The sequence below is a fragment of the Physeter macrocephalus genome, chromosome 9 (assembly GCF_002837175.3).
Source record: "Physeter macrocephalus isolate SW-GA chromosome 9, ASM283717v5, whole genome shotgun sequence".
In the NCBI taxonomy this organism is placed as follows: domain Eukaryota; kingdom Metazoa; phylum Chordata; class Mammalia; order Artiodactyla; family Physeteridae; genus Physeter; species Physeter macrocephalus.
Genome location: NC_041222.1, coordinates 35520272 through 35541879, shown reverse-complemented (window position 1 = coordinate 35541879; position 21608 = coordinate 35520272). Strand labels below are relative to the sequence as shown.

The window sequence follows — 21608 nt, the reverse complement described above, 5'->3', positions numbered from 1 at the left end:
CTAGCCTGCTGGCCTGTCCTACAGAATTCAGACTTGCCAGCCTCTAAAACTGTGTGAGCCAATTCCAATTCCTTAAAATAATTTCCCCTCCCTCCCTCCCTTTTCTCTCTCTCAGACATACATATTTCTCCTATTGGTTCTGTTTCTCTGGAGAACACTGACTAAAACACAATTACCCTTTCTTTACATGACATTCTTGCAACCGTGCCTTCCTTAAAGTAAATATATACACGGTTCTTTGTTTTAAGAAAAGTCTGTGTGCTGCAGATGACTCTGTAGATGTTCTCTGTGACCACACAGGAAAGATCAGGCATATGCATCACTGTATGGGGTATTGGCGCGCAATCCTTAGCTGGCGGGTCTACAGCTGGAGGATGACCAAGCTGTTGGCAAAAGCCTCTGGGAAGATTGATCCTAGGGAACTAGAACACAGTGCTGAAGATCTCAAGGGAGATTGTTTATCTCCCAGCACTCATAACAAGTTTTGTTAACAAGAGACAGTAGGTGAGGTACGATGAGAAAAGGTGTCTTTCTAATGCACCCTCAGATTTTGAGAATATGGCCTGATGCTCTCCAAAACAGTGCGGGAGCTGAGGGGAGGTGTGGCTGGCTGATGTGAGGGCAAGAAGCCAATTTGTAGATAGTGTGTCATCTTGCATATACTATCAGCCTCCTTTCATTTTTGAAGATCAGGTTTTAATTTTTTTTTTTTTTTCAGGACAGTCTTGATTTTGGTCCTACGATCAGATTATGCATCAGAAGATGTCTCCAGGTTTTTGGTCTGGAGAATACGGCTATCTTATTATCATATTGCTTCTGTGATCACCTTCCTGTCTCCAGGATTTTCTTTATGTTACTCTCCTCAGTTAACTTGGCTGGACTCTCACCCCCTTTTCTCCACCTTTCCAGACTATGAGCTTCCTTTAATGCCTGTCTCAAATCGCAGTTCTCAGGACCGCAGTATGACTTTTGTGGGCCTTAGGCACTTTTGCCTTCACGGGCTCCTTCTCTCACTCAAAACAAAACAAAACAAAACAAAAACCTAAAAATTTGCTTCACATCTGCATTGGTAGAAAGAAATATAATCCACACCGGAATATAATCCACATAGGAATATAATCACTTTTTCTTTTAATTTTGAAAGAAATTCAAAGCTTCTCAGGGGCCTTTTAAAATATCGTGGGCCCTGGGCACTCTGCCTCCTGATGCTGCTGGATGATAAGCCATCCTCGTTCCTCCTCCATAAAAGTATCCTATACAGATGCCTGTCTCTTAACGTATTAACATAGAGAGGCTCAAATTCAAATCCCAGCTTCTTCACTTTCTAACTATAAACCAGAGCAAGTGATTCAAACTTTCTGGACATCAGTTTCCTCCCTTGTGTAATTCCTAACCTCATACAGTTGCCATGGTAACGTGAGACCCTGCATATACACTGCTTAGTACCTGGTCCAGAGCAAATGCCCATTAACTGGTAGCTATTTATATTTAACCTGACATTGCTCATCAACTATCTTGATTTAACTATCACACTATTGTCTACCTTTTCACTTATGTTTAACTCCTTTATTAAACTGTAAACTCCTAGAGGGATGGGACTAAGTTTTAGACCAGCGGTTCTTAAACTACTGTGCATCAGAATCCCCTCGAGGAAGTGCTGAAACACAGACGGCTGGGTCCCACCCCGAGTTCTTGATTCGGGAGGTATGAGGTGGTGCAGGTAATATGCCTTTCTAGCAAGTATCCAGGTGATGATGAGGCCTGCTGGTTTTAGGGCCCCATTTAGAAAACTACTGTTTTAGATAACTCTGCACCCTCCCAAAATCTAGCCCAGAGAAAAGCTTTCAAATACTTCAGAGTAAATTATTTAGGCAAAAGGTAACCCAAAATCCAGCAGGAAAATCTGTCCCCTCCCGCAACTCTGAGAAGATTTCCATTACTTTAGGGGCTGAGCAGAAAGAGATGAGCAAAGAAATCTCATGAAAAGAAAAGGGGCTAGTGGCACAATTGAACACTGTCATCTGTTGGGTTTCAGGGGCATGTGCAAAATGCAGACAAGAAGCCAAATAGTAGCTCAGCCAACTCGAGGCTGCCTGTGTTCTGAGCTCAATCTATAACAGTGCCAGCAGGGCTGCTGGGACCCATCTGTTACCCTCTTTTTGATAACAGATCTGAGGTCCCTCTGGAAGGAAATAGCTTGACAGGAAGAAAGAAAGATTAGGCCAACTTAAAATGTCTGGATTTATGAAGCTGCTCTTGAATATGGCACAGATTTTAACTCTTTATGGCACTTTGCTAACCTTCAATATACCCCTGCTACTCTTTCTGATTTCTCTGTCCCTTTCATGGAGAAACGTGAATGCCAAAGCTCTCCTGGACACTTTCTATTTATACATAAATTAAGGTCGCAGGATTCAATAATGAAGGAAGCCTTGAGATCCTCCAGCCCAACGCACCGATTTTATGGATGAGGAAACCTAAGCCTAGGGTTAATCCTAAAATACGTTAACTGGTAGTGGTAGAGCCAGGCTGGAATCCAGCTGCCTTGACTTGCAGTGGGTACGTAGTGTGTATAGTCCTTTACGCTGCTAAAATGAGTAGGAACAAGATATCCTAAATGTCCATCAACAGAGGAATGGATAAAGAAGATGTGGTACATATAAACGATGGAATATTACTCAGCCATTAAAAAGAATGAAATAATGCCATTTGCAGCAACATGGATGGACCTAGGGATTACCATACTAAGTGAGGTAAGTCAGAGAGACAAATATCATATGATATCACTTGTATGTGAAATCTAAAAAAAAATGATACAGATGAACTTATTTACAAAACAGAAACAGACTCACAGACTTCGAAAAGAAACTTACCGTTACCGAAGGGGAAATGTCGAGGCAGGGAGGGGATAAATTAGGAGTTTGGGATTAACATATACACACTACTATATATGAGATAGATAATCAACAAGGTCCTACTGCATAGCACAGGGAACTCTACTCAGTATTCTGTAATGACCAATATGGGAAAAGACTCTGAAAAAGAATGGATATATGTATATGAATAAATGAATCACTTTGCTGTACACCTGAAACTAACACGACATTGTAAATCAACTATACTCCAGTATAAAATAAAAATTAAATTAAAAAAAAAGAGTAGGAAAAAGATATCTTTTCTCCACTACATTTTAAGGAGGAAACATGATTTTCTCCTTTTCACAACATGCCCTTTTGTCCCTGGAAGCAGGAGGGCTTTATCAGAGCAACTGAAGAGAAATGAAGCACCGTAAACAGTTTTAGCAGGACCTGGAAACTTGAGGGCAGGAACAGTGTCCACTGGTTACCCAGTAACTTGGCCAGAGCAGATTCTCAAAAACCAAATGGTGAATGAACGAATGAATGAATTTCTGGTTTGATGGTTATTTGCCAATTTTTCAGTCAATTAAGGAATGAATGTTTCACATTAAGATTTTAAGCCTGCTGTGGATTCTCTTTATTAGTGAGTTAGATGCTTACATGAAACCACAATCACCTTTTCCGTACGATAGGCAGTGTGTCTGTTGGAAAAGTCCAGGCTTTGGAGGTGGAAAATTTTGAATCCCAGAGTGTTCACTCTGTTTACTTAATTCTAGGCAAGTTATAGAAACTTTCTGAGCCTCAACTGCCTTCCCCCAACCAGTATGTGTAAAATAAAGATAATAATACTACTTGAGGGTTTTTGTAAAGATTAAATAAGATAATGTGTGCAGACTGCCTTGCACTATGAATAAATGTGTGTGTCCTCTCCCCTCCAGCACCAACTGCCTATTTAAGGGTAATATAGGTATTGAGTAGGTGAAGTAAGTATAAGTATCAGGAGAGTAGGTATAAGACTTTGGATGGAAACTGAAGGGACTTTTTTGGCTGAAAAGGTACACAAATCATCATCATCATCATCATTATGGTTACCCAGCAGCTGCTTTTATGGACGATATGCTTTGAAATAAATATAAGCAAAGCTCCTGTCATCTAGGTATTCTTCACATTCCATAATCCCTCACCATTTCCCCAGTTTCCAATAAAATAGTTTTCAGGAAAAAAATAAACTGAGCTTTTTGCTTACCCTTTTGTTCTTGGTTTCCTTGTTCTGGGCTCAAGAAACTCTGTCTCCTCCTCCATTTCCGTTTCAGGGATGATGTTTTTCTGAGAAGACTGTGGTGAAAGCATTTCCCATTCATTGTCATGGGGGACGGCCTGCAACGTAAGTGTATCGGGGCCAGCCCTGCCTTGGTTCATGCTCTTCCATGATTGGCTGTCCAGGCCAGAGGCTTCCTCTAGTGCTGAAGATTCTAGAGGCTTCATTTCTCCCAGAATGTGCATTTGGGGGCCCTTACCCAAGCTGTGGTCAGAGGCTGGCTCCACAGCCTCGCCAGACCATCCAGGCCCTGAGTCCCTAGTCTCCGATGACGGATCACCAACCTCACTACAGCCCAAGACCATCCAACTCTGGTCTTGCCTAGGGCTTTCAAAAGATGATCTCTTACCATCTTTGGAAGACATTCTCTCTGCAGAAAGATGATTTCTTTCATTTAAGGAAGCAGGTTGATGTGTGTCTGGGAAGCATGCTAACTGAGCTCCCGCTGGCAGCCCCGTTTCTTCGGAATCTATGTGAAACTCTTCTAATTCTGACGTGATTTCTCTTGTCTCACAGGCCTCTGGCTCTGGGGGTGAATTTTCTTCGTGCTTTACAAGTATGTAATCCATGTGTAGTGCATGATGATCTTCATACTTCTCAGTGTACCTTTCTTCCCCGTATTCTGATTTTATCTGCTCAGGCTCTTTGGTAGGAATTATTTTTTCTTCTTCCAACTCTAATATTCCCTTGCTGGCACCTAGAAGTGGAAGATGAAGGTGAGAAGGAGAGAACAAGTCTTAATTAACACACTGTGTGACTTGTGGTCTTTGCAAATGATCTATCTATCTCAAGAGAGATAGTTTAAAAAACATTTTTATTTTGTTTGTTTTTTTTTTTTTTTGCGGTACGCGGGCCTCTCACTGCTGTGGCCTCTCCCGTTGCGGAGCACAGGCTCCGGACGCGCAGGCACAGCGGCCATGGCTCACGGGCCCAGCCGCTCCGCGGCATGTGGGATCCTCCCGGACCGGGGCACGAACCCGCTTCCCCTGCATCGGCAGGCGGACTCTCAACCACTGTGCCACCAGGGAAGCCCCAAACATTTTGCTTTTGTAGAGCTGTTTAATTTTCTCAGACCCTCTCAAGGATACTTATTAGACAAGCGGTAGAAATTACTGCGGTAAGGCAGAACTTGGTTAAGCATGCACTGCACATGTAGTTAGTTCCTCTATAGCCACATTGGTAGGAAGAGTGTGTTTTACAAATGCATTAATTGAATGAAAGCAGCAATTTCTTGAGGGTGGAGGAATGAAAGGTTTCTTACCATTTGGTGGTCCTATGTCGCCACCTGCTGGTGAATCTGAATGATCTGTTTCTTCTTCCCAGTCAACGTTTGATGGAGACAACTCAATGTTGGCGTCGACTCTGACAGTCAAAGAAACTGACTCGGGGTCTTCATGAACATGCAGCTCAACCAGCTGGCATTCAGGTTGTCTGTTTGTGGCCTCAGCGTGGTTTTCCTTGTTTCTTTCATCAGGAAGGGCAGAAAGCAATATCTCTGCGGCTTCGCTCCCCAGAGGCTCATTCTCTGGAGTCCCAGCTTCCTCTGTGGTTTCGACACCAGGAGTCGGTTCCGTGAGATAGGACAAATCAAATGGAGGTGTGTAAGGTGCCAGCTCTTGCTTCAGGGCATCTTCCAAGGGAGGGTCACCGCCATAGACAAAGTGTTCAGGCTCTTTCATTAAATCTTCATCAATATTTTGGCCCATGACTTCATACTCAGAATCACCCCACGAGGCTTCAGAGGAACAGATATCTTGCTTCCCTGCCTCCCCATCAAATGGCATTTCAGGATTTCCTTCTGATAATGTCAGTTTACTCACGTCATCTATTGTTCCCGTGGATGAGTTGAGACCCGAGGCATCGCTGAAACTGTGGTCAAAGGCAGCTTCGCTGACATCCAGGCAAGTGTCCGAGGCTAGCAAAGTATCAGGAACTGTGGCAGGATTCTCAGTAGCAAAAGCTTGCTCACGGTCCGACGGGCCCCCTGCATCGGTCTGGCTCTCAGGAGAAAAGTCTTCTGATATCCAAGAGCTGTTGCTATCCACAGCTGGCTCTGGGTGAGTTACACAAATATCAGTTCCCACGTTTTCAATCACTGGGATTGTTCTGTCAGTGGGTTCCAAAATTGGTGCTGTATCTGGGTTGACTCCCTTTTCTGACGCTTTTAAACCTGTAATGTTTTCACATTTGTTTATTGCAGAAGGTTCGGGAGAACGTTTGTGAGAGGCAGGTTGAGAGGAGTCATTCGCGTTTGCCTGCTCGCTGATTCGAGGCAGCGGAATTGTGTTTTCAGAAGATAGTTCTGAAGTATATGGGACAAATTCCTGCGCCGGCTCCTGACTGGGTTCTTCATCTCTCTCTGGATCGGTGGGATGTAACTCACTGGATTCCCCTTCAGGTCCCATCCCAGCACTGATGTGCTGCTTAGTCTCTGGCTTTGCTTCATTATCACGACATACATCAGGGCTGTTGGAAGCCTGGGAGTTGCTGTCGTGGTCACAGTGAGTCAGTATATCAGGATTCTCACCATCTGTCTTCACACCGAAGGGTTGTTTCACACCCATCCACAAGTCGGGTGAAGCGGAGGCCAGCTGCCCGCCCTCTTGGAAGTTGCCGTGTAAAATATCTGGAACAAAGGCACCTTGGGGGCCCTCACTAGGGGTAGAGTCGTCCCATTCAGAGCCTGACTCCTTTATCAGCTGGGTGGAAGAACCGACAGCAGGGAAATCTTCAGAGGCAATGCTTGAATCTGTCATTTCACTGGGATGTGATTTTTCTTTTTCCCACCAATTTGTTTCTTGACGCTCAGGAGTTGACACATTAGATATAATGCATCCATCTTCATCTGTGTGAGTAAATGTTGGATCCGGCTCATTCCAGACAGACAGCACTGGATTCTGACACTGCTCTGGGGTAGGTATTTCAGAGGTGAGTTTGTCACTGGCAGAAGACACGGTCTGTTCTCTGGAATCCTTGTCTTTAATTTGGTCCAGTATTGCAAGCTGGCTAAGCTGACCAGCTTCTGGGTCTGGCTGCCTTGGTTGAATGTTCCAGAGTTGCTCGTGGGCATTCTCCCCATTATTATCCAGAAAGTGTGACTCAGGTTGCTCACTGAAAGGACTGGTACAGTGCGTTTCCAGGGATTCGGTATCACCCTGAATGGGTACTCCCCAGGGACCCACGTTTTGACGTGTTGAGGAATTCATCTCTAGCACAGCACTTGCGTTAGATAATTCCCCTTCAGATGCCCTCTCAGTTGGTCGCCCTTCCTGTAGGGAGGCGTTCCACCACTCCGTGCTCTCAGCTGAGAAGCCAGCCATTTCCAGATTAGAATCATTTTCATTCTTTAGTTCAGCTTTGGGAGCTATTTGCCATATGACATCTCCCGTCCTCCCTGTTTCTGGAGAAGACCTCGTCTCCTTCTCCACTGCTGTAACCTGTATTTCAGTCTCCTTTAGTGGCAAGAAATTCCAATGATCAGGGCTGCTTTGTTGATTGTCACAGAATGGGTTTGACTTATTCTCAGTCTCTGCTGGTTCTGGACTGCCTATATAGGCAGAACATTCCTCAGACTTGGGATCAGCTGTGGCCAAGGACTTATTAGATTCATTCAATGAATCCCAAGCTCTGAGTTCACTCTGAGCAGCCTGGCAAGTGGCTGAATGGATCTCTTTCTCCACTGACTCTTCATCGCCTACACTATCATCATCAGAACCTGAGTTTGTTGAAATGAACTGGGCGTCCTCTTGCTGCACAGTTGCAGGAATATCACATTCACTTTTTTCCTGATGGCTAACCACTAGATTTCTTTCCTGATATACATCTAAATATTCAGAATATTTGCCTGTTTCAGGGCTAGACAAAGAGGAAAAGGAATCACCATCTATTGAGTCATTCCAAATCTCTAAATAGTTAGGAGCATTGTGATCTAAGCTCTTTTCAAACTTGTCCATTCTGTTTCTCTCCAAACCCTTCATTTCGGTAATTACTTCTACTTGACCATCAGTAGTAATTAGTTCAGATTCTTGGTAATTCTGCGTATTCCAACCATCTTGGTTTTCCTTCCGATGCCCAGTATTGGGTCCTTGGTCCCAGGAAGGCAATGCAGCCGAAGAGTCATTTAGGTCAGGACTGGATGCACTTGAATGTGTATACTCACTAGAAGTACTGTCTCTGTCATCATTTCCAGATAAACTGGCTCCTGGAGGGCTGTTTTCAGTATTCTTAACTTCGAGATTCTTAGTTATCTCAGAACTTGTGCAGTTGACCTGCACATCACTGTCTTCAGGGCCATCCCAAACGTCAAGTCCTTGGCGACATCCATAAGGTAGGTCTTGGTTCATTCTCTCCGGCTCCAGAATGTTACATTCTTCAGCTTCCTCCACATCCATTTCAGGTAGAGATACACTTATTGTGGAATTCAGCCTACCTGAAATTTCAGTAGTTTCACCTGAATTTCTGTGACTCATGAGGTGCTCTTCACAGGTCTCTTTTGCCTGCAGGTGATCTGTGGACACCTCTGTTTGCACATCACAGGGGTCTGGAGTGTAAGACCCCTTCTCACGCTCTAAAACCTCCTGGGGTCCCTCAGTTTGAGGACTGGAAGTGACTGAAAGAGAGCTGATTTTGCCAGATTCATTGGAGATTTCTGAATGATCAGATGCAGCTGGGGAAGGGCATTCCTGGCCACCTTGCCCTTTTCTAGAAGCCCCTGAGGTTCCATCCATCAGCTCCTCCTCACTGGGGCACTCCCTATCAGCGGCTCCATGGGATTCCTTCTCACTTTCCTTTTGTCCATAACTGGGACCCCTCCAGGGATCTGAGCATGCAAAATTCCCTGAATTCTCAAGTCTGGTCACCAAATACGCCGTATCACTTGGTGGGGTTCTCCTGCAGGTGTCCTGCTTGTCAGGATCAAGCGTTTCTGACTCACTGGCTCCAGAGGCTTCCAGCATGTCTGAGATGTGACTGTCTTGAATTTTTTCTAATGAGCTGGAAGTTTCAGGAGGTGATTTGCTTTGTTCTGGATCTGTAACATACGATGGGCCGGGTGACATTAATGATGACACGGCGTTATCTCTCATAACGGAATCCCAGATACTGTTCGCGATCAGCTGCCCGCTTTTTTCATTCAGCATGTGATATTCGTTGGGAGCAGTGTCCAAGCTGTGCTCAGAAGAGGCAGGGAGTTCCCAATCTCCCTGATTTGTTTCCTGATACTCCACGCTCCAGGGTTCTACCTGTCTCACTGAAAAGCGGGTTTCGGGTTCAGAACCTTCAGCCATGTACCCTTGTGCCTGACCTTCACCGGTGATGGCCACAGCTGCACTGCAGTCGTCCCAGTCCAAGTCGTTGTCCATATCCGAGATGGTCGCAGTAGACTGAGTGTCCTCCAGAATCACTCTGTTCCACAAGTCGAGACTGTCGGGGGCCGCCTGGCAGGAGTTAGCGCGGCTGTGTAGAAGTGTGAGCTGTCGGTTTGTTTCATTGTACAGCTGCATCATGCTGGGGTCATCGTAGCTGGACTGGCTGCTTTCCCCAATGTCATCCTCCACGGAGGTGTTTTGATCATCTGTGGGCTCTGCCTTGAGTAAATCTTTATCTGGGCTGTGAGTGGCATTTATTTCAGAGCTACCATCTGCGTGAGGTGAAGCCCACATTTTCAGGTTCCCAGGACCTGAACTAATTCTGTTTCTAGGTGGCTGCTCTGGGGACTGAGGAGGCACGTCGGCATCCCCTGAGGTACAGTTAGCATCTTGTGACTCGAAACCTGCCTCTTTAGCAAATGGCTTGTCTTTGGTTTCTTTTTCGTCTCCAGCAAATGTTGGTGAAGTACAAGAGTCAGAGGTAGAGTAGTTGGTATCTAAGGGGGATGGCACCGAATCTTCCCCTATGTTGGATGCACTGTAATCGGAACATTTATAGGTTAAGAAGGAATCTTCCCAAGGCGCTAGGACATCTGACCCTCCTTTCTTGTTGCCCTCCTCAAAAAGGTTCCAGGAATCTACACTTTTGTACACCTTCCCCCTAATTTTTGGATCCACGAAACCATTCTGATCATCCTTTACTGGCTTAGAACTATTCCATGCATGATCCAGATCAGATCTGGGATTTCCAGATACAAGAATATCATCCGCGGAGTCATGGTTCTTCTTGCCCCAGATTTCTGGAACTGCTTCACTATTTGCATCACTGGGCAAACTGTCTATGAGGTCTTCTGAAGGGAAAGAAAAACCGCTTTTTGCCATGGCCCACTCATTTGGGTCCCTCACAGAAGGTGTCTCACCACTCATCGGGTGCAGATTCCAGGTATTTTTCAAAGCTTCGGCGTCTTCTTCTTTAGCAAAGGCTCTCCAGGCTGGGAATGACGCTGCAGCAGCTGGTTCCCCGTCATCCGCGGGATTTCCCCATGGCTCAGGCATGGCTGTGGGTGAGCGATCAGAACACCACAAAGCAGCAAAGTCTTCTATCAGGTGGTTTGTTCCCTGAGGAAAAGCATTCGGCAAATGCGAGTTTTCAGGGGACATACCCTGAAACTGCAAGTTTTTCTCATTTTGGTCTTGAATATTATTGCTGCCCAGCCCAGGCTGACCAAATTCTGACTCCCAGGGACTTGACTTGGGGAAGTCGAGAGTCTTGGGTTGAAATATAGAATCTGAGGCTCTCCTATCAACTGGGCTTGGCTTATGATCTTTCCATGACTCGGGGCTCTGGAAGACAGATTCCTGTTCACTGGAACTCCATGCATCTGCAGTGTTTCTAGACTCAATTTCCAAACCACCCCACCAGCTGCTGCACCGTGCCTGGGTTGGAGGTGGCCCAGTGTGACCCGCGTTGACTGTTTTGGGGGTCATATCTTCTGAAGAGAGTACAGCTGGTTCTTCAGTGGATGGTGAGATTTCCACAAAGCTATTCATAGGTGTTGGTGGGACCCTCCTTCCAACATTTTTCAGACCTTCTGGTGAAGGAGATTCATCTTCCACAAACCCTGTCAGGCTCAAATTTCTTTCAGAATTATCATGGGGACTTTCTTGTCTCTGGACAAACTCCTCGTCAAATTCCACAAGGCTATCTTTGCCAGTCCCTGACAAAAGAGAACTGGATGAATAATTCGACACGTCCATCCCTATCCCATCAAGACTTTTAGGCCCCGTGGCGAGCTGTCCTTCTGATGAATCGCTGTTGGGGAAGAAGTCATCTGTTGGGGAGTAGTCTGCAGAATGGGAAGATGGTTGGGACTGCCCAGAAACCATGGGTGCTGGGTCAAAGTTGAAAAGGTCAAAGGATTCACTGTGTTCTCCAGATGGGGCATGCTCCTCCGCTACTGCCCCTTCAGGGATGGGACTGTAAGAGTCAAATCCTGGGAGGAGGCTGTGGTGAGGCCCAGCACCTTCTCCCACTGGACTGTCATCACTGAGGAAAACTGAACTCTCCTTGGATGAGCGGCTGCTCCTAATGGTGGCCAACCCGCTATCGGGGCTAACAAGGTCCACGTTGACATCCACCTGGGCCTGGTTAGAATCGCTGAGATCGGGAGGGTTTTCCATGAAATTCACGGAGCTGGGCTGTGGCTCTATGTCAGAACCATACAACTCCATAATCCCGGAAGACCCCTGGGAGAGCGGGGCGCTGCCTGCCACTGCTTCTGTGGAGGATGTCCGGCTGTTAGAGGCCATCTCTGGACACCTCCTATTGATGACTTCCTTGACCAGGAGAACCACGTGATCACAAGTCACTGAAGGGTTCTCCTGCTGATACACCAGAATCTCATCGCAGCCACATTCAAAGGGCTCCAGCTCCAGGCGAGGGTTCTGGCACTCTTCCAGTTCACAGCAAATCTGTCGGGGAAGCACAGGGATTTGTGTGAGCACTCAGGCTCTCTTAGCTCTTTGCAATTTGTCTCTCTTAATTTTTTGTAATGTAAAATTAGTCTGTGTTCATCTGTCTAGAAAGAAGACAGAGAACTGAGAATTGTATAACATAAAACATGGAAAGTCCCACTTAATATACCACCAATGCTTTCTTTAATCCTACCAAATTGGCTTTTTGTTGAACCCAAAATCATTTAAAACCTTTCCTCAGTGTAATTTAATACCATCTTCCAACAGGAGTAAAATTCAACTTTGCAAAAGCCAGAGATAATGCTGGTTGCTGACAAAACTAGGGGAAAAGTATTGGAAGAAGGGAAAATGGGGCAGAAGGCAGGCTCTTGTTGGTAGCAGGCAGCCAGGACCTGCTTTAACCTCTGAAAGCCTCAGAAGGCAAAGGAGAAAGTAGCAAAGAGAAAGCAGCTACCAGGGGCAGCTTTCTCAACAGCACTCAGGCCCCAACTGTCTCTTCCTGCCCCAGGAAGCATCTACACGGGGCCCAGAACAGACAAAGCTGCCTTGGAAGGCAGGGAGACGTATGTTGGTGAGTGTGAGGCCAAAACTGGGCTGTAGCTCTATGATTTTTTTAGGAAATGTTGAAGATATTTTGCCGACTAGGCATTTGAAATGGCCCCGTAGGATTAGTGGAGGTAATAATAACAACAACAACAATAATAGTAACAACTACAGAGCTCACATAGATAGTAATAATAATAATTAACATTTATTGAATGCTCTCATATGCCAGGCACAGTTCTAAGGGTTTTATGTGCATCATCTCCTTTAATCCTCACAATAATTCTACAAGGTAGGAACTTTTTATCCCCGTTTTTCCACTGAGGAAATAGAGAGACAAGAAGCTTAAATAACTTGACCAACAACACACAGCTAACAAGTGATGGAGCCACATTTTGAACTCAGGCAGTCCAGCTGCAAAGGCTGACCCTTAACCAACTGGGACCACATGGCCAAAGAAGGATTCCTCTAGAGCAGTCTTGACTTTGTGTTGCTCAAGATTTCAAGATGTCTCTTGGGCAAATGGGTGGGGAGGGTTGGGGTGGGGGCCGAGGAGAGACAGGGTGGAGTCAACTCAAGGGCTTCTAACCTCTTCATCCACTCTTCTACTTCTGTCTGTTTTAGATTAACCAATTTCTAGATTGATTTGCTACAAAAAGTGATTTGAAAACCACTGTATTGGAGGCTTAGGAGACCTAAGTCCTGTCCCTAGGAAACCAGTGACCAAAGATAAAATTCAGCTTTGAAACTCAGTGCAGAGCAAAGCAGTAAAAAAGCCACAGGCTGGTGATGCAATTCACAGATGTATGTGGGTCAGAAGGGTACCAAAAGCATCTGCAGCAGGAGAAGGGGGCTCATTCATATCTGGACTTGAGAGGGCACAGAGAGGCTGGAGAGTGACTTCAGTTATATATCAAGAAATGGATCTCCTGGGGGACAGAAAGTGAGGATGTCAAAGAAGGGAGTTGAGACTTCACCTCTAGCCACCTGTGAGTAGACCAGTTGTCTAATCCATTAGTGAGGAAAGATAAGTGATGAAACCGTTCTATGTCCATGTCATCCATATTATAATGAATTACATGTTCTCATATTAGTTATTAAATACACCTGCTTTGGCATACCCACTGCCCTATATTCATTAATTTTGTCTATTTCCTATATTTCCAAAGCTTTGGGTTAAAAGACTCTGTTCTCAGCCAAGAAGATCTGACTGATTACCCAATCAGAATTTTAGTACCTGGAGAAAAACGTTTTTTTTTTTTTTTTTTTTTCCAACATATATGAATGTTTTTCTCAAGACATATCCAAGGTGTCAGCATGGTTGTGGTCCAAAAACTAACTTGGATTAAAGCTTCAGATCACAGTTACTAAACACTGGACACCAAACAGATGTTTAGTCAGGGACTTAACTTTGTTATCACCAGGTAGCAGTCCTCAAGGAAAACGGTACCCAAAGGAGGACTAGCCCTTATTGGGTAAAAAAGATATGATCTTTCTCTTTATGAATTCAGCCTAGAAAAGAAACGGTTATGGGGGTCTTTTAAATGCCCCTATGTGGGGTGAAGGGAGTCAAAACGTACAAACTTCCAGTTATAAAATAAACAAGTCATGGAGGTGTCATGTACTGCATGGAGACTATAGTTAATAATACTGTACTGCGGATTCGAAAGCTGCTAAGAGAGTAGAGAGTGGTCCTCATCGCAAGAAAAAACCTGTCATTATGTATGGTGATGGAAGTTAACTGGACTTATTGTGGTGATTATTTCACAACATACACAAACATTGAATCATTATATTGTACACTCGAAATATAATGTTATCTGTCAATTATACCTCAATTAAAAAAAAAAGGCCAACTTTTATCTCACTGACAATTCTATTTAGATGATTTTTTGGTAATACAGCATCAAAACTAAAAACTAAAAATCTGCATTAAAGCACTGAAAACTAATTAATTAGTTAATTAATTAATATAGCATCGAAACTAAAAACTAAAAGTCTGAATTAAAGCACTGATAAATAAATAAATAACAGAATGTGCAAAATACCCCCCAACATTTCTTAAAACTCAAACTCTAGGACCTTATCTCTTGGACCAATTTCTTTAAGTCACCAGTCCATGGCCGTCTTCCACCGCATGTTCTGAGAGCCAGCAGGAGGGGATGCAGTGAAATGTGCTGGGTCAAGGAGGTCCTTACCTGACTGCACAGCTCTAGGTTCTCAGAGTACACAGCAATCTGTCGTCTGGGTTGCTGCTCCTCCGACAGGTAGTTGGCCAAGAGGATGAGGACGTCAAAACCGAACTTGTCTGAGAATGCTTTCAAATCACTGGTGATACTGCTGTGAAACGTACAGTCCTGAAACAACAGTCAATTTGATATTAATGTCAAACTGCCCAGCTCTGGGTAGTTGTACCACAAATTTGTCCAGTCTTAGGATGTATTACCACTGATACTTATTATTAGATGCAAATGAAATAAACACTTTGCTTTGAGAAAGTTTGGAGATTTTCATGCTATGGCTTAAAATATACTTTTGCTTTTTTTGTTTTGTTTTCCTAAACCAGGAAAGGAAGGCATCTTTGCTATTATTATTAAGAATAGTTTAGAGAGGAACAAATAGCTTAACATCTTTTTCCTAAAATGTTTATTCAAATACTGACTTTGTAAAACATACCTTTCCTTTTATTGTTCATAGGACATAGGAATGTCTGCTGAATATTATTATTGATACCACTAGAAAAAATAGGAGGAAGTTATTGTTCTTTTCTATAATTGTTTTCTAATGGTTATCATTAACTCCAAGCAGAATTCCTAAAGATGGATTTAGCCGAGTCTACTGAATGCCTTTTATTCCAGTGTAGAAGTCTTGGAGATTTGTGTTAGGGATGTGATGTCAGATCTGCTTGCTCTAAGTGGTAGCTAAGGAGGAATGAATAACTGTGGAAAAGGGACCCATTACCGCAGAGTACCCAGACCTGTGACTCACATCATCTGTGGAAATGTTCTGGCCTTTTCGAGTTTTATTAACTACAATGAGAACCACTTTGTCAGCATGGTTGTCTCTCTTTCTTTAAAAAAAAAAAAAAAGAAAATACACTGAAGACCATATCTTAGCCCCTAGCATAATGCATGGCATATACTAGTTGCTCAAGAAAAGTTTGTTGAATGACTGGAGAGACATATATACAAAATCAACCTGTGCTACATAATCCTTTATCATAGTGCATATATATATATAATAGCACATGTAAATGACAATCATATAATCATCAACTGACAGTCCACTGCTCTGCTCAGTGAAAATCACCATGATGTGCATTCAAGAGATACAAAGAATTCTAATTTTTTTCTGCTTACAAAGTCATCAGAATTATGCATGCCACTGGTAAAACATTAAAGCAGTACAGAAATGTGTCCCATAGGAAGTTGAAGTACCACATACCTCCTCCTCAGATAACCATTATGAAGAACTAAACAGTGCAGGGCATATAGGTGCAGATTTTTTTCATGTCCAGATTAATGTTTGTATATGGTAGCTCTTTGACACTTGTGGATTTGATATTTACTAGACTATTTACTAGCCACTTAAAATTGCCATAATACATGTACTCTGTAATTCTGCTGAGCCAAATCTCAAGGTCGATGAGGCTCCCGCGAGGGCACACAAGAAATCTGGCAGTTGGGTGGGCCCAGCCCATCACCAGCTTCCATGCCTCTAGGAGCCTTGTTGTCCACTCCTGAGGCCACTACTCTCATTAGGCATCTTCGATTACAAGGTGCACATGGGAATTCACAAAGATCTCAGGATATATTGCTGATGAATACAAAGGATCTATCGCACTGACTTGGTAATGAAATTTATCATGCTCAAATACAACAGCTTTTGGAAGTATGCACATGGTCAGCTTTCATGCTTTTAATTTATTGTCCAAGTGTCATAATAATAATAATCTTTAGGTACTTCAAAAAAATTAATTCACCCACAAAAGTAGATATTTAGAGTGAGCTTTTTTTAAAAAAAAAATTGGACCTCCTATTATACACAATGTGCATTCAATAGATAAAATTATTTCAAATCATCAATGGTATTAACCATCAAGAACCTCAATGCTGAGCTTTATGCCATTAAGAATTGTAAATGAAGATATGGTCCCAAAGGAGAACAATAATGGACAACTCCACGTACATCTTCTCTCCAGTGACTGAAGGCTTTGGCACAAGAAGACTTAAAATTTTCCTTTCAAAATATTTTTTTTCATTACGTACATAAACTCATTCCCCCCAACATATTTATAAACCCTTGAAAGAAGACACACCATTTCTAAGAGATTTTCACATACAATAACAATTATCACGACACTCCGAGCTGGGTCACTCAAACAAGAGAAGGCTGGTTTTACTGGTACCTCAGCACAAGGTTAAGATTCAGTAGAATAAGCATTATTCAAAGCCATACTTGTGGAACATTTGCTATTCAAAAATGTTGGCTGAGCTCCAACCTGTTTGGATTTGTCTGTGTTAGGGACTTCCGTGGTGGTCAAGTGGTAAAGAATCCGCCTTCCAGTGCAGGGGACGCAGGTTCGATCCCTGGTTGGGGAACTAAGATGCCACATGCTGCGGGGCAACTAAGCCCATGCGCCACAACTACTGAGCCCGCACACCACAACTCGAGAGAAGCCTGCACACTGCAACCAAAGATCCCGCATGCCTCAACAAAGATCCCGCATGCAGTAACAAACACACGGCGCGTGGTCAAAAACTAAAAAAATTAAATAAATAAATAAATAAATTAAAATGCTGGCTCTAGGATCTTGCTAAACTCAAGTCCAGTGGCACTGGCACTGTCAGGCATCTTGTTAGAAATGTAGAGTCTCGGGTCACACCCCAGACCTACTGAAGCAGAATCTGCATTTCCCACAAAGCCTAGGCAATTCTAATGCACATGGAAATATGAAGAGCGCTGCTCTAGGGAGCCATTTTTAATTCATATATTCTCCTATGAACCAATCCTTTGGGCTCTCTCAATGCTGTCACAGGACTTTTACTGACTCAGGCCCTTAGCTCCTTGCTCCTCACACCAGCCTCATCATAAACATCACCCTGGGGTGTGTCTTTCTGGGCCGCTTTGTTAGAGGTTCTCATTTAGCAGCCCAGGATTGGGTCCAAGAATCTGTAATTTCATTATGTACCTCAAGTGATTCTTAGAATCAAGCTGCTTTGAGTAATACTTCCCCGGTTTTCCTCTGGGTGGCCCCTAATTCCACAGGATCACATGAGGTATTGATAAAACAAAGATTTATGTGAAGCATTTAGGCATATTGGAGAAATAAAATACTTACATTTTACAGTCACCCCAAAACAGACTGTCAACAACTATGTCCTAGCCACCCTAATAAAATTGCCCAAACCAGATTCAATCGCACTGGCTTTAGGATAATGTCAGGAGTTTCATGTTTAAAACAGAATCAAACAAGGGAATGAGTAAGATTCTTCAGGAATCCGGGAGGCAGGGTCTGTTTGTTCTACTTTTATGCCGGTGCTGTTTGCATAGGACATAATTTATTGTCTTCTAGCTACGCAGGGAGTCACGTGCTGTAACAGCTCTCATGTTGCTGACAAGCTAGGCTGGCCCTGAATAAATACCACTTCATCATCAACACAACACAACTGAAGGTACAGGTTGGCATTTTATTCCCCCCATCTGCCTTCTACCTGATAAATTACTGTTTTAGTTACGAGTATACAAATACTATTTGTTAATCTGCTCAAACGTCTCCAAAACGTTTTCCCTACCTTAAGTTAAAATTTTATATATATATATATATATATATATATATATCCCACTCAATTTGCCAAAGGTTTAGAAAAGAAAGGAATCCTACCTTCATTTACCACCTAACCCCACCATCCAAACTTCCACATTTGAAATATGACCCCAGCCTGAGATTGCTGCATGGAATTTAGGAAGTTACTTTACTAATCATTACACCTGGGAAATCACTGGCCAAAACCCAGACTATTCCGACACACCAGTTAGGAAGAATGGGAAAGTGCGCCCTGTCAGTCTTCTGTCACTCATGGATACAGAGATTAGATCATTAAACATTTTTAGAGGTCATGAGTTCTTTTGCTTCAGTAATTCCTAGTTTTGAAATGAGTAGGAAGACCTGAGAATGTAGGGAGAAAAAGGCTTTGTTATTTCCTGGCCAAAAGCAAGGTGTAGATCTCCAGGGCCCTAAGAAGAGGTTGATGATCATAAGGACAAAGGGCAGGAAAACAGAAATGATAGGGCTCTATTTTAACTAATATGACAACCAAGATAGTGATAGTGTCCAACAGATTTACTACATTAGTGCTTGAAAGTACTTGGACAAATGCAGTGGAAAATTCCATTCTCTCACAAAATTCTATTTTATTGATATTTCTTATTCCATTGCTCTGAAAATTTTAGTTTTTATTCTATACACGGCTAGCTTTAGTGCGTCACATGAAATAAAAGTGATCTAAATAATGTCTTATAAACATCTGAGTCCTTAAATGTGCATATTCTTTGAGAGAGAAAAACCCACTCTCCTTACATTGCTCATGTATTTGTATTTCTATTGTCTTCTGAATCGCTCCTGTCAGGTTTCTGCCCCCATTATTCCATTGAAACGGCTCTTCTCAAAAGTATCAATCATTTCCAGGTCACCAAATCCCAAAATCTGTTTCCTGTTCTTACTCTAATTAACTTCTCCCAAGAATCTCAAGAGATTGATCTTCCCTCCTTCTTGAAATATTTAACTCCTTCACTTTCCTGTCATTGCACTCTCCTTGTTTTTCTCCCAACTCACTGGCTACTCCTCAGTCACCTTTGCTAGTTCCTCTCCCTTAGTCAACCTCTAAATGTTCCTAACCCCTTTCTCTTTGTCTATACATTCTCCTTAGTGATTTCATCCAGTCACATGGCTTTCAAACCGCCTATCTGCCAGTGACAAACAAATCACATCCACCTGAACACTAACCTTGGTTATCCATGTGATATCATCACATCAATGTCTAATAAGCATCTCAAATAAAATACAACCTACCTCCACCCCAGTTTCCTCCATAGTATCAAATAGCACCACCATCCACCCAGTTACTCAAGCCAAACATCTAGGAATTATTCTTGATTCCTTTTTCCCCCACATTCTTCACGTAATCCATCAGCAAATCCTGTTAACTTTCCCTCTAAAACATATCTCAAGTCCAGACACTTCCCTCACATCTTTCCATCTCTGTTAGTGTCGTAGCCACAGTTGCCATTATCTCTTCCCTGAACTTGGGTGATAGCCCTTCAACTGGTCTCCCTGTAGCCACTCTTGTCTCCTCTCCCCATGATCAGTTCTCCACACGGGACCAAGAAAGAGCTTTGAAAAAATGTAACCAGAACCATGATATTCTTCTGCTTAAAACCCACTCAAAAGTTTCTCAATGGAATTATTACTATTTACATTGCTTTATTTGTGTTAAAACAGGGAAGAGACAGGTTTAATGTCCTCGAGACTGAGTTCTTATAAATCAATGAGAAAAAGCAGACATAGCAATAGAAAAAATAGTTGGTGAACGTAAAAGACAATTTACAATTGAAATACCTGAAACTATTAACAATCAAAGAAATCCTTTGATAAAAAAATGTTTCATCTTCTCTTTTCCTATAATTGGTAAATATGGCTGAATGGGCATTCTCATACACTGTTAGAAATATATTCTAAAGAAATAATCATATATACACACAAAAGCCTTGTGGACAAAGCTATTCACTGAATTATTACTATAATAACTAAAATTTGAAACAGTCTAAATGTCCAACAATAGAGAACTGGTTCAATAAATTATGGAACAGTAACATAAAAGAATATTATGTTGCTATTAAAAATCATGCTATCAGGGGCTTCCCTGGTGGCGCAGTGGTTGCGCGTCCGCCTGCCGGTGCAGGGGAACCGGGTTCGCGCCCCGGTCTGGGAGGATCCCACATGCCGCGGAGCGGCTGGGCCCGTGAGCCATGGCCGCTGGGCCTGCGCGTCCGGAGCCTGTGCTCCGCAACGGGAGAGGCCACAGCAGAGGGAGGCCCGCATACCACAAAAAAAAAAAAAAAAAAAAAAAAAATGATGCTATCAAAGAATACTTAATGACACAAGAAAAGATCATAGTGTAAAGTAGAAAATAATTTCTATAATCATATAAAATTAGAGTGTCATTTCTATAGGTATTCAACTAATATATACTGAAGTTAACATATGATGGATATTAAGATACCTTGATATTAAAGTTGTCATAATTTAGCCAAATTGCTAATCTAAAATCTGATTGTGTCTCTCCACTATTTTAGGGCACTCTCTCCAAGGTTCCTAGTAAAGACTTTGGAGGTTAACTCTGGCTTTGCCATTCACTAGCTGGGTGCCTTGAGTGAGTTTCTCTCATCTCTCTGAGCCTTAGAGTTCCTCATCTGTAAACCCTCACCTCATAACACTGTTGTGAGTACTAAGGACATATGTGTATCAAAAAGCAGGCCCAGTGTTTGGCATATAGTAGACAATAAATGTTAAATCCCTTTCCTTTCCTGATTCTTCATCTATCAAAAGGTCATTCTTAGGATTCATGGGAGTAATTTGATTCATAGAAAGTATTTCACAAATTCTTGGTATGGGAACTGAATACTCATATTACAATTTCTTACCTTATATCCTTTATAATACTGTGAACTTTTAAATGATAATCACACACATCTTTTAAGTCATTAAAGTGATTCACACGTAAAATTCCTAGATATGAGATGACAGAGGAAGTTACATATGAAGCAAAGTCATTTAAAAAGTAATATAAGATATAAAAACTCTGGGTCAGGCAGTGTTTATCTCATTAATGGATCCTTTATCCTTAATTCCAAGTTAGACTCAATGAATGAGCTTCTGTTTGCCACTACACAAATAAAGCAACAGAAAAATGTGTAGTGATTTTTTCCTTTAGCCAAATCACCATGGATAGAGCCTTTTGCATCATTCCAAGTGCCATACTACCTTTG

The 21608-nt window shown here is 42.8% G+C and overlaps 1 protein-coding gene across 5 annotated transcripts in view; it reads right to left on the bottom strand.

The window, feature by feature from the left end:
- Positions 1-21608, bottom strand: part of PRUNE2 (prune homolog 2 with BCH domain) — a 271095-nt gene that overhangs the window by 86930 nt on the left and 162557 nt on the right. For all 5 annotated transcript variants that reach the window (XM_055087123.1, XM_055087124.1, XM_055087122.1 and 2 more), the window contains exons 7-9: positions 14759-14917; positions 5438-12014; positions 4105-4873 (exon numbers count right to left, since the gene is read on the bottom strand). In XM_055087123.1, coding sequence (XP_054943098.1) covers positions 4105-4873; positions 5438-12014; positions 14759-14917 — 7505 coding nt within the window. The remainder of the gene's footprint in view (positions 1-4104; positions 4874-5437; positions 12015-14758; positions 14918-21608) is intronic.